General features: G+C 32.3%; 2 protein-coding genes across 4 annotated transcripts; one reads left to right on the top strand and one right to left on the bottom strand.

Annotated features, from left to right (window-relative positions):
- Positions 1–1,652: 1,652 nt before the first annotated feature.
- Positions 1,653–5,712, bottom strand: LOC105325467 (mpv17-like protein). Its single transcript, XM_011425044.4, has 5 exons — positions 5,527–5,712; positions 4,873–5,208; positions 4,185–4,261; positions 3,263–3,397; positions 1,653–2,916 (listed from the first exon to the last, which is right to left on the bottom strand). Exons 2-5 carry the CDS (start codon positions 5,144–5,146, stop codon positions 2,890–2,892), a joined length of 513 nt encoding a protein of 170 aa, XP_011423346.1. The 5' UTR covers positions 5,147–5,208; positions 5,527–5,712; the 3' UTR covers positions 1,653–2,889.
- Positions 5,713–5,766: 54 nt separating this feature from the next.
- On the top strand, positions 5,767–19,753 carry LOC105325468 (sodium/hydrogen exchanger 8). Of its 3 annotated transcripts, none has more exons than XM_066078490.1 (17): positions 5,767–6,056; positions 7,042–7,214; positions 7,396–7,476; positions 7,741–7,790; positions 7,968–8,051; positions 8,752–8,853; positions 10,038–10,216; positions 10,637–10,775; positions 11,128–11,233; positions 12,465–12,581; positions 13,274–13,356; positions 13,607–13,718; positions 14,388–14,530; positions 15,220–15,288; positions 15,916–15,945; positions 17,061–17,204; positions 17,493–19,753. In XM_066078490.1, exons 1-17 carry the CDS (start codon positions 5,920–5,922, stop codon positions 17,634–17,636), a joined length of 1,893 nt encoding a protein of 630 aa, XP_065934562.1. In that variant the 5' UTR covers positions 5,767–5,919; the 3' UTR covers positions 17,637–19,753. The 3 variants fall into 3 exon arrangements, with proteins under 3 accessions (XP_065934562.1, XP_065934564.1, XP_065934563.1); XM_066078492.1 differs by lacking the exon at positions 17,493–19,753 and adding an exon at positions 16,414–16,439 and having other exon boundaries at positions 17,061–17,202; XM_066078491.1 differs by lacking the exon at positions 15,916–15,945 and having other exon boundaries at positions 5,770–6,056.
- The last annotated feature ends 705 nt before the right edge of the window (positions 19,754–20,458 follow it).

A 20,458-nucleotide genomic window follows, 5' to 3' on the forward strand; every position in this document is an offset into this window, starting at 1 on the left:
CTGTCCCAAGATATTTATTTGCTGCACATTAATACGATTTAAAAAAAATACATATACCTGTATACCTGTGAAAGAAGTGCAATTGAAATCGATGAAAGGAAAAAAGATAACTTTAAGAGGTATTTAAAAAATATCGAATAATTTAAGAAATGCAGAATAAGGCAATGAGGCTTGTATGCTTAATTATCAATTTCCAGCCACACAATCCTAATTTTACGACTTTGTTACAATTAGGGGTCATACAATTGAAATGGCAGAAACAATTTACAATAAAAAAGTTTTCTTTGGTGATTCATGTGGGACATGAGAATAGCGATATTGCAGAAATAATTTATATATATAACCCGAATTCTATAATGTTTATTTTTAAATTATAGCTTTAATTTCTTATAACAAACTAATCAATTTATCGTAAAGTAAATCGTTTTTTAATAAACAATGTACGTTAAATAAAAGAAATAGCCAATTCGTCTTATATCAAATTAGAGTCTGGCATCGTCATGGTTATTTCGTGCAGTTCGTGATTTTTTTTTAGGTTGCTGAAGGTTTCGACCGATCGATAAACCGGTTAGAACTTGATTGTGCAGATTTCAACCCTTTCAGTTTTTAAACCTTGCTCTCTGAAATAACCTTATGAAACCAGGTAAAATCTTCAAAGATTCGAGATATAGAGGTTGAAATGCATGAAAAAATAGTAAATTGGAGTTCAACCTTTTACATGATTTCGGAGTGCATAGGTTCAACTGTAACTTTCAATTTTGCGAAATGTTCACAACTTTGCACACACACAAAATGCACACACCAAAATGCAGCAAAATTAGTCGAAAATAGCTTGTTGGAGGCGTAAAAGGCCAGCCATCTTCACGTTTTGACCCGCGCCCATACATTGTAGAACCATTTTAAAAAGGCCTTGGACTTTCAGTAGGACGTAACTATCTACTTATTGCGTCAAAACAAGTTAAAAAATGACACTGGATTCAGGCGAAATATGTACACCGATTGCGTAGCCTAAGCTCAAAAGCCAGATATATCTTGTTGATTTCAAAGAGCCATAGCTGAGTGGCCAGCAATGAAACAGGCAGGCCTACGTCACATTGCTGTTTGACACAACTACCCAAAGTCCAAGCTCTTGTTAAAATGATTCTATTTAGCTTATACTTCGAGACGGTAGCCATGTTTTTTATGTGCTGACATGCTATACGTTTATGGATATTGATTGCATTATACATGCACTTTAGTTACCTTAAAAGAATGACCATCTCTGGTGTAAATTTTTGTTTACATAGTTTATTTTTCAGATCACATTTTGATGTTCTTAAAGCATCTATCAAATTCATACATTTTAACTAAAAGTTTGTCTTTTAATTAACAATACCATTATTAAACATGTAAAGTTTTATATATACCAGAGGAAGTTTCCTTCAACATGTATATGTAACTGTATTATTAACAAAAATAAAAAACAAAACTGCACAAGGATACAACAATCTACCCTGAGTAAATTTTCTGTTTCTGTTTAGATGGTAAAAAGTAGAAAAATATATGACTTCAACATTCAACAAAAATAAACCTTGAGTGGTTGATTAACTCACTGATGTTTTCACTGGGGTGAACCCATACAAAATCTTCCAAATAAAAACAAAAACAATGTAGACTTATTAATAAACTTGATCATCTTCCTAACAGATTTTAATTGAAATTAGAACAACAATGCGTCTGGATTTCCCCAAGTGTTGCTTACCACTCAACATACACATTTCAATACACCAGTAACATACACCAATGGAAGAGTTAATAATATGTACTATAGATAATTTACAATTCAAATTTTTAAACACATTAAAAAGACAATCATATATTACACACTGTATTACCCCTAAGTCAATGCAATTTCCATCACCCTGATTAAATAAACTATTCAAAAAACAAAATAAAATTTCATCGGTGTTAAGAAACTGACACATATATATGATACAATAGGCCTACAATGTCCCCTGAATCTTTGTGGTGATGTTGATATTTTTCCATAGTAATTAATAGGCTTCCTATTTACACATAGGAGTCAACATATTTTACTTTAATAACAGTACAAATAAAATGGGCCAAAACTGTTTTTTTTTTTAAAACTTTTTTCTTGTGCTTGCAGTGCTAAAAACGAGACTTACAGACCCTATGCACTAGCTGCCATATTGTTGAGTTTTAAATTGCAATGTTGAAAAGGGGGATAATTCAATTTAAGATAAAATAAAAAGAGCTAGAAAGTGACATAATTCCCCATTGCAAGTATTAAAATTAACATTTATCTAAATTTAAAGTAAAATAACTGCCTGTTGCATTATATTTTGATTTTTTTGGCCTGAAAAATGATTACTTTGTTTGAAATTTGTGTTACAAAATGTTGATAATGATATAGAATACTATTATAAATGCATATTAGGTATGGCATCTCCAAAAGAATTAAACTAATTCACACAATATGCCTTGCTTTTCTGAATGAAAAAAAAATCACCTTTGTTACCACCTGAAACTAGATTTTGCAGCTAAATAATTTTTTTGAACACAAGTGTTAAACAATAGTGCTTTTCACTATGATTTCTTATATGTTACATGTACATATATACAGATATATGCATGCATTCGTGAATAGTTTAAACAACAAGATTTGAAGAACACATTTTAAAAGAATGATAATACTATATAAACCATGAAATAAACAAAGTAAATCAGCAATCTGAATATAAAATAAGCAGAATAAATTAGGGTTTGTATCACAGAATCACACATAGGTATAATTTTTTATTAAAATATTAATAGTTTTCTAAATATTAATTAAAAAGAAAAAAATGCACGTATACATGTATATATTAAAAATCCTAAATATTTCTTTTGTTAACTTCCTTGCTTCATATTTTCTGGCTGGAATAAAAAAAGTAAAATAACTTACTACATGTACTATACAGGTATAATAAATATTTTAATCAAATTCATTGAGTATAACTTTAGTAATTATCAGTAGTCGTGTGAACTTTTACACTAGTGATTTTAACAAATCCATTTTGGCCAAAGGTTATTGGATTAGTCAAAATAAATTTATAACAGAGTATTATTCGAGTTTGGAATTATTTTGATTCTTGGAATTTAGGGCTAATTCAAGAAAATTGCCCTTAGTTTGACTAACTTAGACAACTAACTTGAATTTTTATTGTTTTTTGTGTTAGTTCCAGCTAACTTATATGATAATAATTATAAACCAAGCGTTTACCTCGGAAGGCTCTTTTTCATAACACAGAAACATGGACCATAAAAAGGAGGCACATCCGATCACCTTGGCCCGATGTTTGTAAGGAACAACAGAAAAGTTGACAGCTTGTATGAATGGCCAGAACATCATACCAGTCTACAAAGGACACAAAGTTATCTTTTTTTTTCTTTTTTCAACAAAAAAAACTGCATTTGAATATTTCATAAATCTATATACAACGGTCATAATCCCGCTTTTTGATTGGTTAGCGTAAACAAGCAGCGCGGGATTTAAAATTTTAGATTGAAATCGGGACTTATTGTCGTAAAGCGGGTTGGATTTTTTGAGAATCGGGATTTCGGGGTATTTTGGCAATCCCAATCGGGATATCGGGATTTGTATTTTTGACGACGTGAAATCGAGAGAATCCCGCAAAAATCGGGATAGTTGGCATGTATGATACATGTATTTAAAAGATTTAATTAATAAAAGACTGTGCACATGTATGAACACATCACAATGATGACTACTCTAAAGGCTAGATGGTGCTGACATTTCACCCTGATAAGTTATCAATAAAAGCAGCTGTATTAAGACCTGATATCAAATTTTTACTTGGTCATTGCCAAACAGTATACCAAATGTTTTGAAAAACAGTTATAATATTAATAGTCCTTAAAAGACCCTTTAAATAGGTACATGTATAACATATTGTATGTATATAGATAAGCATATATCCATCATGGATCTGACAGCCAAAAATATCTGCCATTTTTTAAAATCCTGAATATATATTTAATGTGTCAGGAAATGGAGAACAAATATAAAAATTATTTAAAAAGCCAGGAAAACAGCAGATATTTCAGACTGATCATGTGTTGCAGAGCTCCATCTACATATTATGTATTAAGTTAGATGAACTTTATGTATTTGAAGTTTTTACCTTGTAAGTAATAGGGAATTTCACAAGCCACTCTTCCTTAAACTGCTGAAGGGATTTTCTCTCAAGCATACACGTAGCTGAAAAATCCCAAAGAATATTGGTAGAATCTTTAATTCGTATATGAATATAAACATGTATACTTGTTGTCATTCTAAAAATGAACAGAAAGACATAAAATGGAAGTTCAAAAGTTGTGAAATGGGATGGGTGAAAATATGACCGACCAGACAGGCATTTGAGTCTCTACCAACAGAGCTATAATTTGGCACCAGCTGACCATCACATTTCTCCCCCTTAATAGATCCCCTACCCCTCAAAGATAATCACCAAATGTTTTTTCCCTTGGCATGTGTTAACCTGTAAGTTCCAGGGGTTGGTGATGGCACTACTAAGTGTGAGGGGAAGGGTAAAATGATAACGGAATATATCCGGATTCAAACCTGCACTCCCTGAATCTCTGCCTATTCAGATGCTGAACATCACATGGGTCTGACCATATCACAACTGCATTGAATTCAATATAAGTATACATTTTACTCAATGACTCAAATATTGGCTCAGGTTGCATTTGGTGACATAGCAACCCCTGGAACTGGAATGTTAAATACCTGCAATGGGAAAGAATCTGGAGATGCATCTCCGAGGGAAAAGATCATTCACATTGACAATATTGAATAAATTAACTTACTGAAGTAAAATGTAGATATGGCCACTGGAGCGAAGACAACTTGGTCAGTTATCATCTTTTTGGCCACAGTTTTGATCGCTCTCCCTGGAAACATTCTTTCAGCAAGGAACATCCAGGTAAAGACTAACGGAGCCACCACAAATGTCCCCACAGTCACCATTCTCACAGACTTTTTGTAGTCCATTTGCTCTTTCTTGCTGATGAACTTTTGCTCCACTGAGTCTGATATGGTCCACAGAGTGGCATATGTTGCCATAGTTTGTAAAATTGTCATTTTTTTTTTTTGAGAAATACGATACCTCCTGCAGATATGATAAACTAGAGAATTTTCAGAACCTAAAAGAAAAAAAGTTAAGGTAATGCATGTGATTGAAATTGAAAGTACATATCATGTTATGTTTCACACTTAGGATCAATATAATATACTTTTTAGTTGCAGCTTTTTATCAGTTTATAATAGTACATGTACAATATGCAATAGGGAATGAAAACCAATAGTATAACCTTCTATAATGATGGTTAATTATTTCATTCTTATACAAAATACTGTAGATTAACACTTTGTTTAACTCTATTTCCATTCTTTGGATTTTCATCTTTTGTACTAGGTTTAACAGTTTTTCTACTTTTTTCCATACAAGCAGTCACACTGACCTTCAGCAGTTCAAGTTTCAGTTTGTAAGAACAGCTGACGGATGTTGCTTTCACTGTGGGAACCAGTTTTATGAATGAAAGATTATTCCGATTATTCACTGTAGTGCCTATTGCATGAAAATATACTATAGACCTATAATAATTAAGGTTGCATTCACAATAATTAATTCCACTTCCTTTTAGAAAGCCATTCTTCCACTGAACATGCTGATTGATTTCAAAATATTATAAACGTTAGATCCAAGAACGACTTAATTTCGATGCACTTCCGGAACACCGTGGACGGTGTCTGATTGAAAACATGACGATGAACGAATGTATTGATTGTCGCTGTCATGGCTAATTGCAAACTTAATGTCCGAATTCAGATGAATATGACAGTGCAGTGTTAAAATGATGAAAGGTTTCACCGTTGTGATGCTTGTTCTGGGCACGTTGTTCGTGCCAGTTACAGAACAAGCTGCACCGCATCCTCAACCCAAATCAGAGGCTGTACCCAACATTACACCGGACCCTAAAGTGAATGGAAGGTACCCATGCTATTAGTTTACATCGACAATTTCATGATTATCGAATTGTATCTCATTTCTAATAAAAAAAATAATGCTTTGTAAGATAAAGCATGTACCATACACAGTTGATGCACAGGGGCTTCTTCTCACAGTCACTTGATTCTTTATAAATGTTCACCCTATAGAATAATAATAACAAACGTTATCTAACTCTGAATAACGTGGAGTACCCCCTTTAGTGGATTGCATTGATATCAATTTTGTTTTTATTGCCTTATGGAAAAGTAATCTCGAGGAGATTTGTGCAGACTAAAAAATGTCACTCCAGAGATTTTCCTTTGAAAACAAAATTTATTGCAATTTACAGAAGGGGAGTACCCCATGTAATTTGGAGTTTGTTACCTTCTTTAAGATTTCGATTTTGATTTACTTTATAATTTCATAGAGAAGAAGCATCCATCGAAAATTAATTTGAAAGCTTGATATTAAGGGAGGTGTAATGCCTAATTGCAGTCCGAGTTAGCAGGTATGATCGACACATATACGCTGATTGGTAAGCACTGTATGGCAAAAAATTACTGGTCCATCAATGTTTTACCTTACTCTTACTGAGTTACTCGAAAAAAAAACAAACTAATGAATACGATGATGTCTTCTGATTTTCGGGCCATGAGTTTTTACATTAGGGCAAGTCGGAAATTAAATATACTTGCCTGAAGGGCAAGTAGATGGAAAAGTTAATGTCTATCCTTGATCCAAAATTGGCCACTCCATGCATATTGCTCCCCGAGACAACCATGAGAGACTTAAGCGATTCATGCTTTCACTCTCGGCAGGTGTGTCATACAATGGTTTTTCGTAATGGTAAAAATGCGCTTTCACTCTCTGCAGGTGTGTCACAATGTTTTTTCATAATGGTAAAAATGTATTTTATCTTGTAACACATAGACCTCAGCAACTGGTAAGTGGATCTTTACTCTCAAAACTATAAACTCATTTGTAGTTTTATTGATGTAAATGGCACAAATGGTACAGAACTCATCAACTCAACAACTACTTTTACAACAACGATAGCCACTACAACCAAGCGTGTAGCAGTGGACCTGCCCAAGAAAGGAGCGGCGGAGGAAGAGCATCACAGCAGCTTCACCATCTTCTTCATCCTCCTCGTTGTTGGTATGCTTGTTTTTGATAATCAAAGAAATTCTAATGCAATAGACATGATTTTGTCTTGAATATTGCTTATTTCCTTCATTTTGAATTTTCATCATATGATTTGAACCCTCGGTTTATAGACACATGTTAGTTAGATAATATCTTTCAACGTTTTCTTGATGTTTTTTTTCTTTATTTTCAGCTCTGGCAATATTGACCACACATATGCTTATTCAAACCAGATTTCACTATTTACCTGAAAGCATTGCAGACATTTTATTAGGTAATTTTTATTCAATTTGAAATCTTAAATCTACATACGTTTACTTTAACATATCTTATTTTAAATATAGAGATGATAAAAAGGGAAAAAATCCTTTGGATTAGATGTTTATGTTTAAACTTCAGAATTTTTTTTTTTTCATGACCATGATAAGTACAACAATTTTCATGATACAGGTATATGTAGCAATGGGTAAAATATTTTTTATTATCATCTTTCATTTGTATAGATGTACTGATATTTGTGTTTTAAAATATTTTGTAGGTGCATTTGCAGGATTGTTGTTGAAAATTTTTAATTCAGGAGATCCTCAGGTAATTATGCTGTAAACACAAACAAAATGACTGACACTAATTTTTTTAATGGACGGTCTTGAAAATCATTCTTTTTTATGATTTACACTTTTATATAAAGATTGTTGATACAATCATGTAAGTTAAAGGATTGTGTACAAATACACAAGCATTGTGAAACAATATCTTTTTTTGCAGAATCGTGAAGCTTTCAATCCCACAGTGTTCTTTATAGTTTTACTGCCTCCCATTATCTTTGAATCAGGATACAATCTGCACAAGGTAAATATCAGATTTTAATGTGTAAGAAACAACATAAAAGTTATTTGAAATGTGTATTTTTTTCTTCTTTATGGCATGTTGATTTCAATATTTCCATAATGAGTTAATCACTGAATTGGACAATTGATAAGTTCTGTACTTGAATGACATCATTGTCATGATGTAGCTGTTTTTGAAGTTAAAACTTCTGCACATATGCATGGTTTTTTGTTATATACTCCTATCATTTTACAGTACACTTTAACAGTACAGATAAATAAACAAGATGTTGGTAAATGTTGCCACAATTTACTTTGACATGGTCTTAGGTTGATAATCTCTTAAGGTGAGGTTTGTATCTACAGGGAGATAACTCCCATTTCCATTGTGACATAACACAAACTACAGTACCCTTTATTTCAGATATCATGTAAAGGTTTATATGATGTTATAATTGATTTGGATGTTCTGTATAAAAAAAAAATTGTATGGTGAACGAAATGGTATGTATTTTTGGTGCAATTAAAAGAAAGATAGAAATGCAAACCACAAACCTGACCTTAAATTCAATTATTAAAAGCATAGTGGTGGAAATTGTACATGAATACATGTACCAAAGGTATATGTAAAACCTGCATTCCAATTTGTAATAATTGAAGATGTCTACATTGTGCTCATTTTCTATTGTAATTGTATAAATGTATATGATTTTTGTCTTCAGGGTAACTTTTTCCAGAACCTTGGCTCTATATTGGTGTTTGCCATTCTTGGAACTGTGGTGTCAGCTCTAGTGGTGGGAGGAGGCATATACCTTCTAGGACAGGTACTGTTTTTAAGCGGGTTTTCCAACGGAAAAATCCAGTTATTGAAATGGTGAAAATGGCAGGTGGGCGGGGGGGGGGGGGGGGGGGGGGGGGGGGGGGCGGATGGGGGGGGGGGCAAGCAGGTGGGTGGCTGCCAAAAGGGTACCCTCATTGTACGGATAACTCCTCCGAATGTTTTCAAGATAGGAAGTTGTTCTTTTGCAGGTTTATTGTACATATATCAGAGGTGTGCAGATTACTATGATTTTGATTTCTGATATTTAACGGAAAAAATACCAGCTTTTGAACTAAGTCATTTTTTTGCAAAATATTGCATTTTGGGTACCTTCATTGTACGGATAAGTCCTCCGAAAGTTTTCAAGATACGAAGTTGTTCTTTTGCAGAGTAATTGTACATATATCAGAGGTTTGCAAATTGCTAGAATTTTGATTTCCGATAATTTGTGAAAAAAAACCCAGCTTTTGAACTTTAAAGTCATTTTTTGGCAAAATATTGCATCTAGGGTACTCCATTTCACTGGATACGGGTTGACCTGGATTATGGATACAGTTCACATAAATGAAAACCCGGTTTGATGTCACATTGACAGCTTTTCACTTGTTTTAGGATTTTGATATCTGATAATTAATGGAAAAAAAACAACTACCCTATAGGCAAAATATTGCCTATAGGGTAGTCGATTTCATTGGATATGGTAGGTAGTGTTTATCAATTCAGGGTTGACATGGATTATGGATACAGTTCACATAAAAGAAAATTCGGTTTGCTGTCACATTGACTGCTTTTTACTTGTTTTTACTGGATCAGTAATAATTTAAAATACTGATCTATATATTTAATATATCTTAAAATAAGACATAGTCAAATTACAATGCATGCTATGACCCAACATTTGACTCCTGTAAAATGGGTAAACCTCAAATATTTCATTATTGGAGGCTGTCAGGTATATTTATTACAGACATTTTTACAGTCACGAAGGTTTGGGGATAGAGAACACACAAGTCATTTTAAAAAATTCGTAAGTCATTGTAAACTAGGGGAGATTATATAACCTGTTCAATAGTCTAAATATCTACGATGTAACTCTGTGACAGTAAATATTGATTATATTGCACCAGCTTGATGAAGTATGAAGGTCGTATTCAGCAGAAAGATGAGAGATTTTACATTCTATTGCAGGCAGAGGTAGTTTACAAGTTGAGCTGGATTGAATCCTTGGCCTTTGGCTCGCTGATATCAGCCGTGGACCCTGTGGCTACTCTAGCCATTTTCCATGCCTTAGATGTGGATCCTATTCTCTACATGTTGGTGTTTGGGGAGAGTGTGTTGAATGATGCAGTGTCCATTGTACTAACTACGTAGGTATCGTGAGGACATATACAGATGTATATGTCACTAATTGTTAAAAGCATTAAAGTATGATATTGAAAGCAATTTGATTCTTAGGATGATGTTGTAAATTAGTTATCTTTACGTTTACAATTTACTTGTGCATGTTCATTTTGGAAAATTTAGACATTAATGTTGTAACAATTCAGCAAACTTAGACTTGATCCTGCTTATTGATAAACTTGAGAATAGCAAGGAATTTTGATATCTTGGATATCATACTGTGTAGTTTTAAATGCTATAAAAGTACCAATTACAGCATGTTTGCAACAAAGATTAAATTACATGTATTTTAACCTCGGCCCCTAGCATGCTATAAACTTTAAACTGTATGCTTTGGTTAACACAGTGACCCCTTTAATATACATGTATCTTGCATGTTCTTTCAGTACTGTGTTAGAGTATGCAGACCCTTCTGTACAGATCACTAGTAAAACTCAGGCAGTGTTCTCAGCAGTAGGCCGATTTCTGGTCATGTTCTTTGGCTCAGCAGCCATTGGAGTCGTGTGTGGGTTAATCAGTGCATTAGTATCCTTTGATTTTGATTGATAGTGAAGTTTTTTAGGTAGAATGTGTATATATATATATGTTATGAAATGAGGAATGGGTATTGCTTCTTTTTTTTTAGCCGCTGAAATTCCCTTCTTAAAATACAGATGCATGTAACATGTATGATATATTTATTATGCATAAAAGTGTTCCTATAATATTGGTATATTGAACAAGGTTCAGAATGCAAATTTAGGAATTCAATTTAGTTTTTCAAACTGAACTTGACATTTTCTATTCTGCAATAATATGAGAGATATATACAATAGTATTGCAACTAATTAATTTTCTCTTGATATTATCTTTGTTTGTATTCCTTGATTAAATTAAGCTTTTAAAATATGTAGATTTAAGGAAAACTCCCTCACTGGAGTTTGGACTTATGTTGACATTTTCATATTTGCCATATGCTTTAGCAGAAGGAATCCATTTATCAGGTGAGATGACTAATACCTCTATAATAATTTCCTTAAATCAAACATTTTTGTCATTAAAAATATGGTACAGAAGAAAGGAAAATACACTGTAAAGAGACACCATATGACTGGTTACTAAATACATGAATACCAGTTTATTGCACGGGCACCTGATGTTATAATTTTTTGTCATCATAAGAATAAATATTCTTTACCTAATAATACATGGTTGTTATTAGGAATAGGGTATATATGTTTATTTTGACAAAATGTTATAACATCAGGTGCCTGTCGTTTAATGTAAACAGTGGGTACACATTTATTCAGTGCACTGTAGGTTGAAGGGTGTTATTTACTCAGGGTTTGAGTTCTCAAATTCCGATTGTTAAAAAGTTCAATGTAATGAGTAAAATTTGTTCTAAACACAAAAAGTATTTATGAAATAAATTATTATTGACAAAACATTCAATAGTTTTACCTTATCATGGAATTATGCTCAAACAAAAATTGACTTTTAGCCAAACAGACGAAATTCGGACTAAATTTTGCAGATTTTGTTTTCTGCTAAAAGATTTGTGGCATTAGTCTAATATTAAAAGTTAGGATTTTATATTTAAGTCTACGTAATTTTGCATATTTTCCGTTGGTTTTACCTCACTTATTCATTAAAATAATCTTATGGCACGAATAATAAAAATATTGAAAAATGCTTAAAAACGATAAAAGACATCATATCTCAAAATTTTGATCATTGACCTCATATAAATTTTATGCCAACAGAATAAGGTTAATATAAGTAGTTCAATATCATAAATGTTTTCGTATTATCATCATTCAATTTTTTGTAAAATTGAATCAAAAATGGGTAGGGATTTGAAAACTGATAGAGGAAATTCGGACTGAATTATTTTTTGAAATTGATGCTGAAATCTTAATGTTGTGTACTTATTTAGTGCCACTACCATTCATAAACTGTATCTTATTTTTTTAAGTGTTTAATTATTTGTAATATTTTTGTAATTAAGAAAATCTCAATCGTAGTGTAAAATTTTATGGGATTTTTCTTGGTTTTTCAATAAATATTCAATGGCCATTAACTCAAAAAGTAGGTCATTGGCCTACTTTTCTGAAAGTGAAAAATAACAATACAAGCAAAGGTCTATAACACACAATAGATGGTTTTTCATTATCATCAGTGGATTTTTTTTTCATTCTGAGTAAACGTCATCCTTAAGTGTAATTTATTTTTCAGGTATTATGGCCATATTGTTTTGTGGCATCGTGATGTCTCATTATACTCACCCCAATCTGTCCCCGGTGACACAGATTACTACTCAGCAGACATTCAGGACTATAGCCTTTATAGCAGGTATTTAGAACTTATCTACACCAAGTTTGTGAGACAGGCTGCTTTGACTAGCTATCTTTGCACAATTCTCATAAAATTTATATCAATATTAGACTATCAGAACCATAACTTTAAATAAATATGTTTGATCAAGCTATGTTTGCTTAATGAGTTTACTTAGGTAAACTTTGTACATATAAACAAAAATAATGCATTGTGATTTAGACACAAGAAATATACAAATCATACATCGTCACAAAGACTTTAAAACAAGTACTGATATAGGAATCAATCTTTAGTTTAATATCTAAGTCATGAAGCTACTATTAAATCCATTCAAGACATGCTATAGGTTATTAAATTAAGTACAATGATACTGGTAAATTGAACATAAATATTTATTATTCTCTTCACCAAAGATTTATTTTGATTGAAATCATGCATGCAAATGTGTAATATACCAGTCAACACAAATTCACTGCAAAGTTGTAGAAATACTTGGACATTGTATTTCAAAAGTGCTTTGGTTGCTTGCTATGCTAATGCACAATTTTTATTGTATTATTCACCCTTGGAAAATAATTCAATAAAAGAAGGTGTGTGTAATTTATACATGTACATGTAGTCTCCTTTTTCATGTTGCCCGTTGTGCATTAGGATCAAATTCCATGTAGGGTTTCGGTACCTTGGTAATGAATGACTTTTTGTTCCAGAAACCTGCGTGTTTGCCTATCTAGGCTTAGCCCTTTTCAGCTTTAGATTGATGGTTAAACCTGCTTTTGTGATATGGAGCATTGTAAGTTTGATATATTCACATCTTAATATTCCCTACCTACGTGTATATGTATTTAACCTATATGTATATCTGAAATTCCTTTCCTGTAAACTCTAAATTAAATTTCTTATGTAAAGACTTGCCTTTATTTATTGCAAGTATCTAATGGTACCCTGGAACATTTGATTACAATTAAATAAGTGTATATGCCACATTTTCTTTTACCCTGGTTATTGGTGATTTTGTTGATGTAAAATTGGATCTGTTTTAGGCTTTGGTACTAATTGGAAGAGCTTTCAACATATTTCCTCTTTCATTAATCATGAACTACTTCAGAGAACACAGAATCTCAAGGAAGAATCAATTTATCATGTGGTTTAGTGGTAAGTATTGTGTAATGTTCATAAAAGCATTATTGTTAAATGTACCGGTACTTGTTACATGTAAGACTATAAGCATACACTATGAATTATTTTAAACAACTATGTAGCTGATCAAACGTACAGTTTTGTGTGTTGATGTTTTAACCTTTACTATAAATTTATGTTGTTCTGAACTTTTTTATGCAGTGCTATTGCATTTACCCTTAGTTTTCACATTCGGAAATAATGTTGATATTTTTACCTGTACTTTGGGTTAACATGTTACATGTACTGTTGACTTTGCCCTGAGTTTTCACATAATTATTTTGATATCTTACACCTAATCTGTACTGTAGGTATATTGCCTTTTGCTGAAGTCTTCACATAATCATGTTGATATTTTGACCTGTACTATAGGTTTACATGGGGTTTTTGCCTTTGCCCTAAGTATACACAAATGTTGAATGTTTTGACATTTACTGTAGGTTGCACAGGATTATTGCCTTTGCCCTGAGTCTACACATAATTTGATATTTTGACCTGTACTGGAAGTTTATGAGGTGCTATTGCCTTTGCCCTGAGTCTAAACATATTTTGATGTTTTGACATGTACTGTAGGTTTATGTGGTGCTATTGCCCTCGCCCTGAGTCTACACTACATGTATTTTGATATTTTGGCTTGTACTGTAGGTTTACGTGGTGCTATTGCCTTCTCCCTGAGTCTTCACCTTGAGTTTGAGCAGGAGAAGAGATATGTTCTAGTTACAGCAACTCTGATCATTGTACTGTTCACAGTTATCTTCCTTGGAGGCATGACACTGCCAATCATGAAGGTAACAACGACAGATAAGCTACTGTAAACCAACTTTTATTTGTGTAATTTAAAAGAAATATTTGCAAGGTTCCCAAGAACCATTTTTGCAAACATTTCCTGTTGTGAAACAGCCTTTGTCGTATGGGTGTAATAATAACACGTATGTGGATAAAGCTTTGATTGGGAAAATAGTCATCACGAAGCAGTTTTGTTGTTTATAAAAGTTGATTTACAGTATCTGTATTTGAATAAAAATCTTATAGCTAAATAAACTTTTCAATTTATTATTGCTTGAAGGGTATAAACACACAAGAAATGATTTTACACCTAATTTCTGTTTTCAGTCTTTCAATATCACATGCAGTTTCAATGTGTTAATGCTTTTCACACATCAAACACTCAGGAAAACTGCATAGAGAGATTTGAAAATTTGTTGACACAGTGACTACCTGTCATGTAGCATTGTGTTGTAGATTTCCAGACATAGGATGTATTTTAGCATCATTATATATTTACAATAAATTCTTAGGGAAGAGCATCAACAATTCATTCAGCAGCATGCATTTACAGTTGTTAAGAGCATGAATCATACTCAATAAACGATAATGAATGGTTCATTCTACTTGCTATAGTCAAATAGTGACATGTATGTGAATTTGTTTGAATGAAGCGAAGTTGATAATTGCATTAAATATTTGTTCTTTTTAGTGTCTAGAAACCAAGAAAAAGAAGAAGAAATCCGATAAGGAGGTGTCCCTGAGTAAAACCAAGGAAATGGTAAGATTCTATAGAAATGTAAGAAAACAAGTGATATAAAGGATTTGACAACGAAATGCACAGATATTGTCATAAGAAAATAATATTATACTATACATACATGTACATACAATTCAAGCTGTAACATTATTTTTGCAAAATTTCTACTATAACATAGAGATACATGACTTTAAAAAAAGAAGATCATACAATTTTACTGGTAGAGATGGTGGATGTTATACCAGCCAAAAAATTAATGTATTGGTCTTGAGGCCAGAAATGTCAAAACATTTTAATTGGAAGATTTGCAAAGGTGAATAACTCAATGTCCATGATTTGATTAAAAATTTAGATATCCCCCTTTTCATTAATGCAATAAAATAATCATTAAATTAATTCAATCTTAGAACCAATACATTAATGTTTTTCGTCTTATGATTAATTTGATGATATAAAGACAAGATTGATGAGTTAACCTGTAAAGCAATTTGCAAGAGTCTGGTTTACAGCATTCACATTATTCCTTGGATCATCTGGAAATGTTGAGTTATCATAAAAATAAACATGAAAGGAAAATTTCAGGTAGAAATTCTCCTGTCTTAGTTAAAAACCTTAAATGTTTTTTGTCAATAAAACTTTGTTCTCTAGCCCCCTATCCCACATGTACCATTCCAAGGGGTAAGTCTTTGCATATGCAGCTGTACCTGGAGAATGATAAATTACTCAGAGAATGGTCACTATAGGTTTAAATACCAAAAAGTACATGTATTATAACATCATCGTGGTGCCAGCACATGGGTTGGTTTATGACGCTAATACTGATACGGTGAATCTTACAAAGATATGTGTCATGATACCACCACCTCTACATGCTTTCATCTTAATTACCTTCTTGCAGAAAAAATAATACAAACCAGTTCTTTATTTTAACACACACAAATGCGTGTTTACTATTCTACATTAATTCTTACCCTTTTTCATGGGCCCAACATCAAAACAATACTAAGCAATACGTACACTACCATACGATGATATATAAAATTAATATGGCCTGTTTGAGAGGGTAACATTTCTTCCAAACAGGCTCTTTTTTCTTATTATGCTGAATGTCTTAATTTTAAAGAAAACTTCACTGATTTTATATAGGAATGACGTGACCTCTACGGCGAACCGTACGTGCATAATTTGCACCCATATTACAATATACAATGTACCTTATCTGAGCTTGTATAGGTGCTTGAATGAATGAAATAGTTTTGTGATTTAACAGATTTTTTGTCTTACTTGTACGAAAATGATACTGTAAATGTATTCCTCAGATACTGGAAACTCCACTCTCATCCTTCAGAAGCATTCTATTTATGCATGGCTCATTGAGTATTCTTAAATTACATGAATATAATAGTAATGTGTCTATATGTTTACTCTTTGCCAATAATAGTGAATTTCACTGTACACTTTACAGAGAGAAAAAAAATAAAATTCAATGACAAAAAGAATTGATTATCATATTTTCAAAAACAAAATCTTAATGGAAAGTAAATTGCATACTTGTGTAAATGCTTTCACACAATATAGATTCAAGGGCTTCAAAGTACACAAACATGTTACAGTACCATTAGCACTAGAAGATGCTTTATAAAGTTCATGAATGCCATCATATCTTGCACAACTTACATACTTAATTTATACTGGTGGACCATTCATTTTCACCTTTCATCAAGCAAGCATGTATGAATAGATAATGTAGAAGTAGTAGACCATCACTATATAGTATACACTGTGTGTGACAGGGTGAGACTGTGGACACGGACCATCTATCTGAGCTCACGGAGGAGGAGTATGAAGTGGGATATATCCGCTCTCACCAGAAGGGCTTCCCCCGCATTGACACCAAATACCTGATTCCTTTCTTCACTCGTAGATTTACCAAACAGGTAAGTTTGACTGTGTAAGAGTCAAGGAAATATCAGACTTTAAAAAACCAATATTCTTCTGTTGTTTTCATGATCAGCTTCAGTTTGCTCTCAAGGTTTGTTTTTCCTTTAAATAAGTTAGCACAGCTGTTTTGGTATTGTTTTAATATTCAGCTGTATAAAATTAATGAAGAAATTTGTATTGAAATATGTGTTTTAAATTACTATGAAATTTTTTCAATCTTCAAAGATTAGTCAAAGAAAGCTGCATTTATGATAATTTTTGTTATATTTGTGTGCCGTTAACAGGAAGTGAAAGAGGGGAGGACCCAGATCAACCACTTGGCCACCCAGTGGTACCAGGATGTTCGGGCGGTTCCTTCTGAATCAGACTCAGAGGATGAAGCAGAGACTAGTCTCATTAACCACACAGCAGAAGTCAATCATCACTGAATGTGCAGTCTTGTATATTGAGGGTCAACCATCTCTGAAGAAATCTGGAAGTTAATTTTCATCTCTTCCATCACTTACCTGAAGCCATCAATACACATAAGCAAACTTTGTCATGCTGATCCATTATGTGACAGAATGTACCGGTACATGTAACTGCTTTGGTGGTTTCCATTTATTCCTTGTATACAATGTACAATGTTACAGATACACTGTACGATGACCAACCAGAACAGACTGTTGAAACTGTTCTGTTCAACACAAAAAGATGAACATGATGACAAGAGTCAAAGTCTACAAATCCATTTCCTTTGCGAAATATTCAATGTATATGTGCACATTCTGCTTGGTATACCAAATGATGGTTGATAATTAGAATTTACATGTATGAGAAACATATATCATGTGAATTTGTTGGATAAAATTTATATGAAATTTGCTCAAATTCATTATTGTGTGTGCAGGATTGAGGACTATCAATGTAAAAACTCTATTGATATTGATCTCAGAAGAAAAGTATTTATCTTATTTTTTGTTTAATACAAAAGAGAAAAGAGAACTCTTTGGGCTATATACATGTATGTACATGTATATTCATTACCATGGTATTTACATGTTCATAATGTAACCTTGTTCTCAATAGAGTTTTTTAAGACTTTTTAAAAACATTTATTAGTTGATATTTAGAATATAAGCTTTCATATTTTACATGGGTTCTGCTTTGAAAATCAAAATAATTTACAATAATATTATAGATTTTTATTTTTTATTTAAATTATTTCCATGGTTTTTTTTTCTGGTAGTAGTATTATTTAGTTACTTCTTTATATCCTTTGTGGTACTTGTGTAATTGATTGTTTATAACAGTAACATTGGGCAAACATTCAAGAAATGTTTCGATATGAAAAGCTTTTCATGGAACAGTTTCTTTTTCTTGCAGCTATGTTTACTTAAATATGTGATATTTATTAACTTTCTGTATCAGAAAGTTACGTGATTGAGCAGCATGTGATGTCACAATACTGCATTATAAGTTAAATTATTCATTTTCATATCTCTAACTTATGTACTTAAAGTATTATCATTGACTGTTTGCCTAAATGTGGTCAAGCCAGTAAAAATGGAATGGATATAATGATAATGATACGATATATTATTAAATTATTGTATTGTAAAAAATTGTTTTAACATGATTTTAATTGGTAAGCATATCATTTTATGAGAGTTCGGAGACAATGTATATTTAATCAGTGCTTTGCTCTATAGCAATTTAATATGATTATATTTGAAGGATTTTTTTTCTTTTGGATTAGCTATCACTATACTTTCTTTGACTATAGATAAGTTTTTCTAGTTCTGTGGAATCATTTGATTTGATGTTCTACTCTTAGGCATGTACTAAAATCTACTGCTTTGTGGGTCATAATTTCATGGGTGTATACAATTATGTACATGTCTCTGTTGAACGGTAGATGGTAACAGATCTTTAATAATCGTAATACATACAAAACTAACTTACGATTATGCAAATGATTGATGTGAAAAGCATTAACATAACATTTGGTTGGGAACCTTACATGAACCGTACCGTAACAAATATATAGGTTATCCATGAAATCCAAAATCATTTAGCTACCATAAACAGTGATGATGACTGTTTCTTTTGTGTGCAAATTGACATGTAGCTTTGAGTTTTTCAATAGTACAATTGTACAGTATAACCACACTTTCAGATGATTAAGTCTTTAAATTTTGATAAGTTATTTATTTATATAGCTTATTTTGAAGGTTTTATGAAAATCAGGCACTTGGTGTCCCAATGCCAACATATGAGAACTTTGCCATAACAACCATAGTATCTGATATCTTAATCCATTTCAATGTCATGTGTAGTAACTAAGTTATATTTATTACACATGCACCAGTAGTAAGACTAGTGCTTGATGGGTTATTGTTGAGGTTGATTTCAAGAATTCAAAATGTGTTCGTTAGATGTATTTTGTTCACATATATAGTGTGTCATTCTATTACAGCTAGTGCTGTCAAATCTTTTTCAATTATCTGTATGAAAGTTTTCAAAACAAAATTGCAGAGAAATGCCAATAAAAATTTTAATCATCTTTTCGTTTTCTCCAGAGCAGTTAACACTTATTATAATAGAAGAGAATTGCAGGCTTACTCCATATGAGATCAAATTCAAAAAGTCCAAGTTTTTGATTGAAAATGCAGGTCATTGAAGTCATCATTCATGAATATGCCCACGAAATGGATTATGCTCACATTAAGCTGGACTTAATTTACCAAGAACTGCCTGTGAAAGACTGACATCTCTGGCAAGGCTTCTCTTGAAAAAATGCCAAATTGGTGGTGTATGTGGCCTTGACCTTGTTCAGTGACCTCAGATCAGGGTCATGACAAGGCCAATGAGCAATCGATCATCTCATGTTTTCAGAAAGTCATAAACTGTACATGGATGGCATGCTTTTGGTCAGAGGAATGGTTAGACGGATGGGAATAATGAATCCATCATAGCTTCCTCCTCAACCTGTCTTCTATGCAGGACATCATTTTATTTTAATCATAAAATCCCCTAAAATTGAAAAACACACACGTAAAAGGAAGAAAAGATTATCCAATCAAAATGTCGATTAGGTCTCTTTTTTTACATACTGACTAAAGTGTACATATCTTTAGAAAAATTCATGCAGTAAATTCTTGAAGCATGTCAAGACAAAATCATGTCTACAGACAAAATACCAATACTTTATGTTTTATCAATTTACAGTGTGTTTCTCCTCCAAAATGTAATTTAAAACCAGAAAAGG

The sequence above is a fragment of the Magallana gigas genome, chromosome 3 (assembly GCF_963853765.1).
Source record: "Magallana gigas chromosome 3, xbMagGiga1.1, whole genome shotgun sequence".
In the NCBI taxonomy this organism is placed as follows: Eukaryota; Metazoa; Mollusca; class Bivalvia; order Ostreida; family Ostreidae; genus Magallana; species Magallana gigas.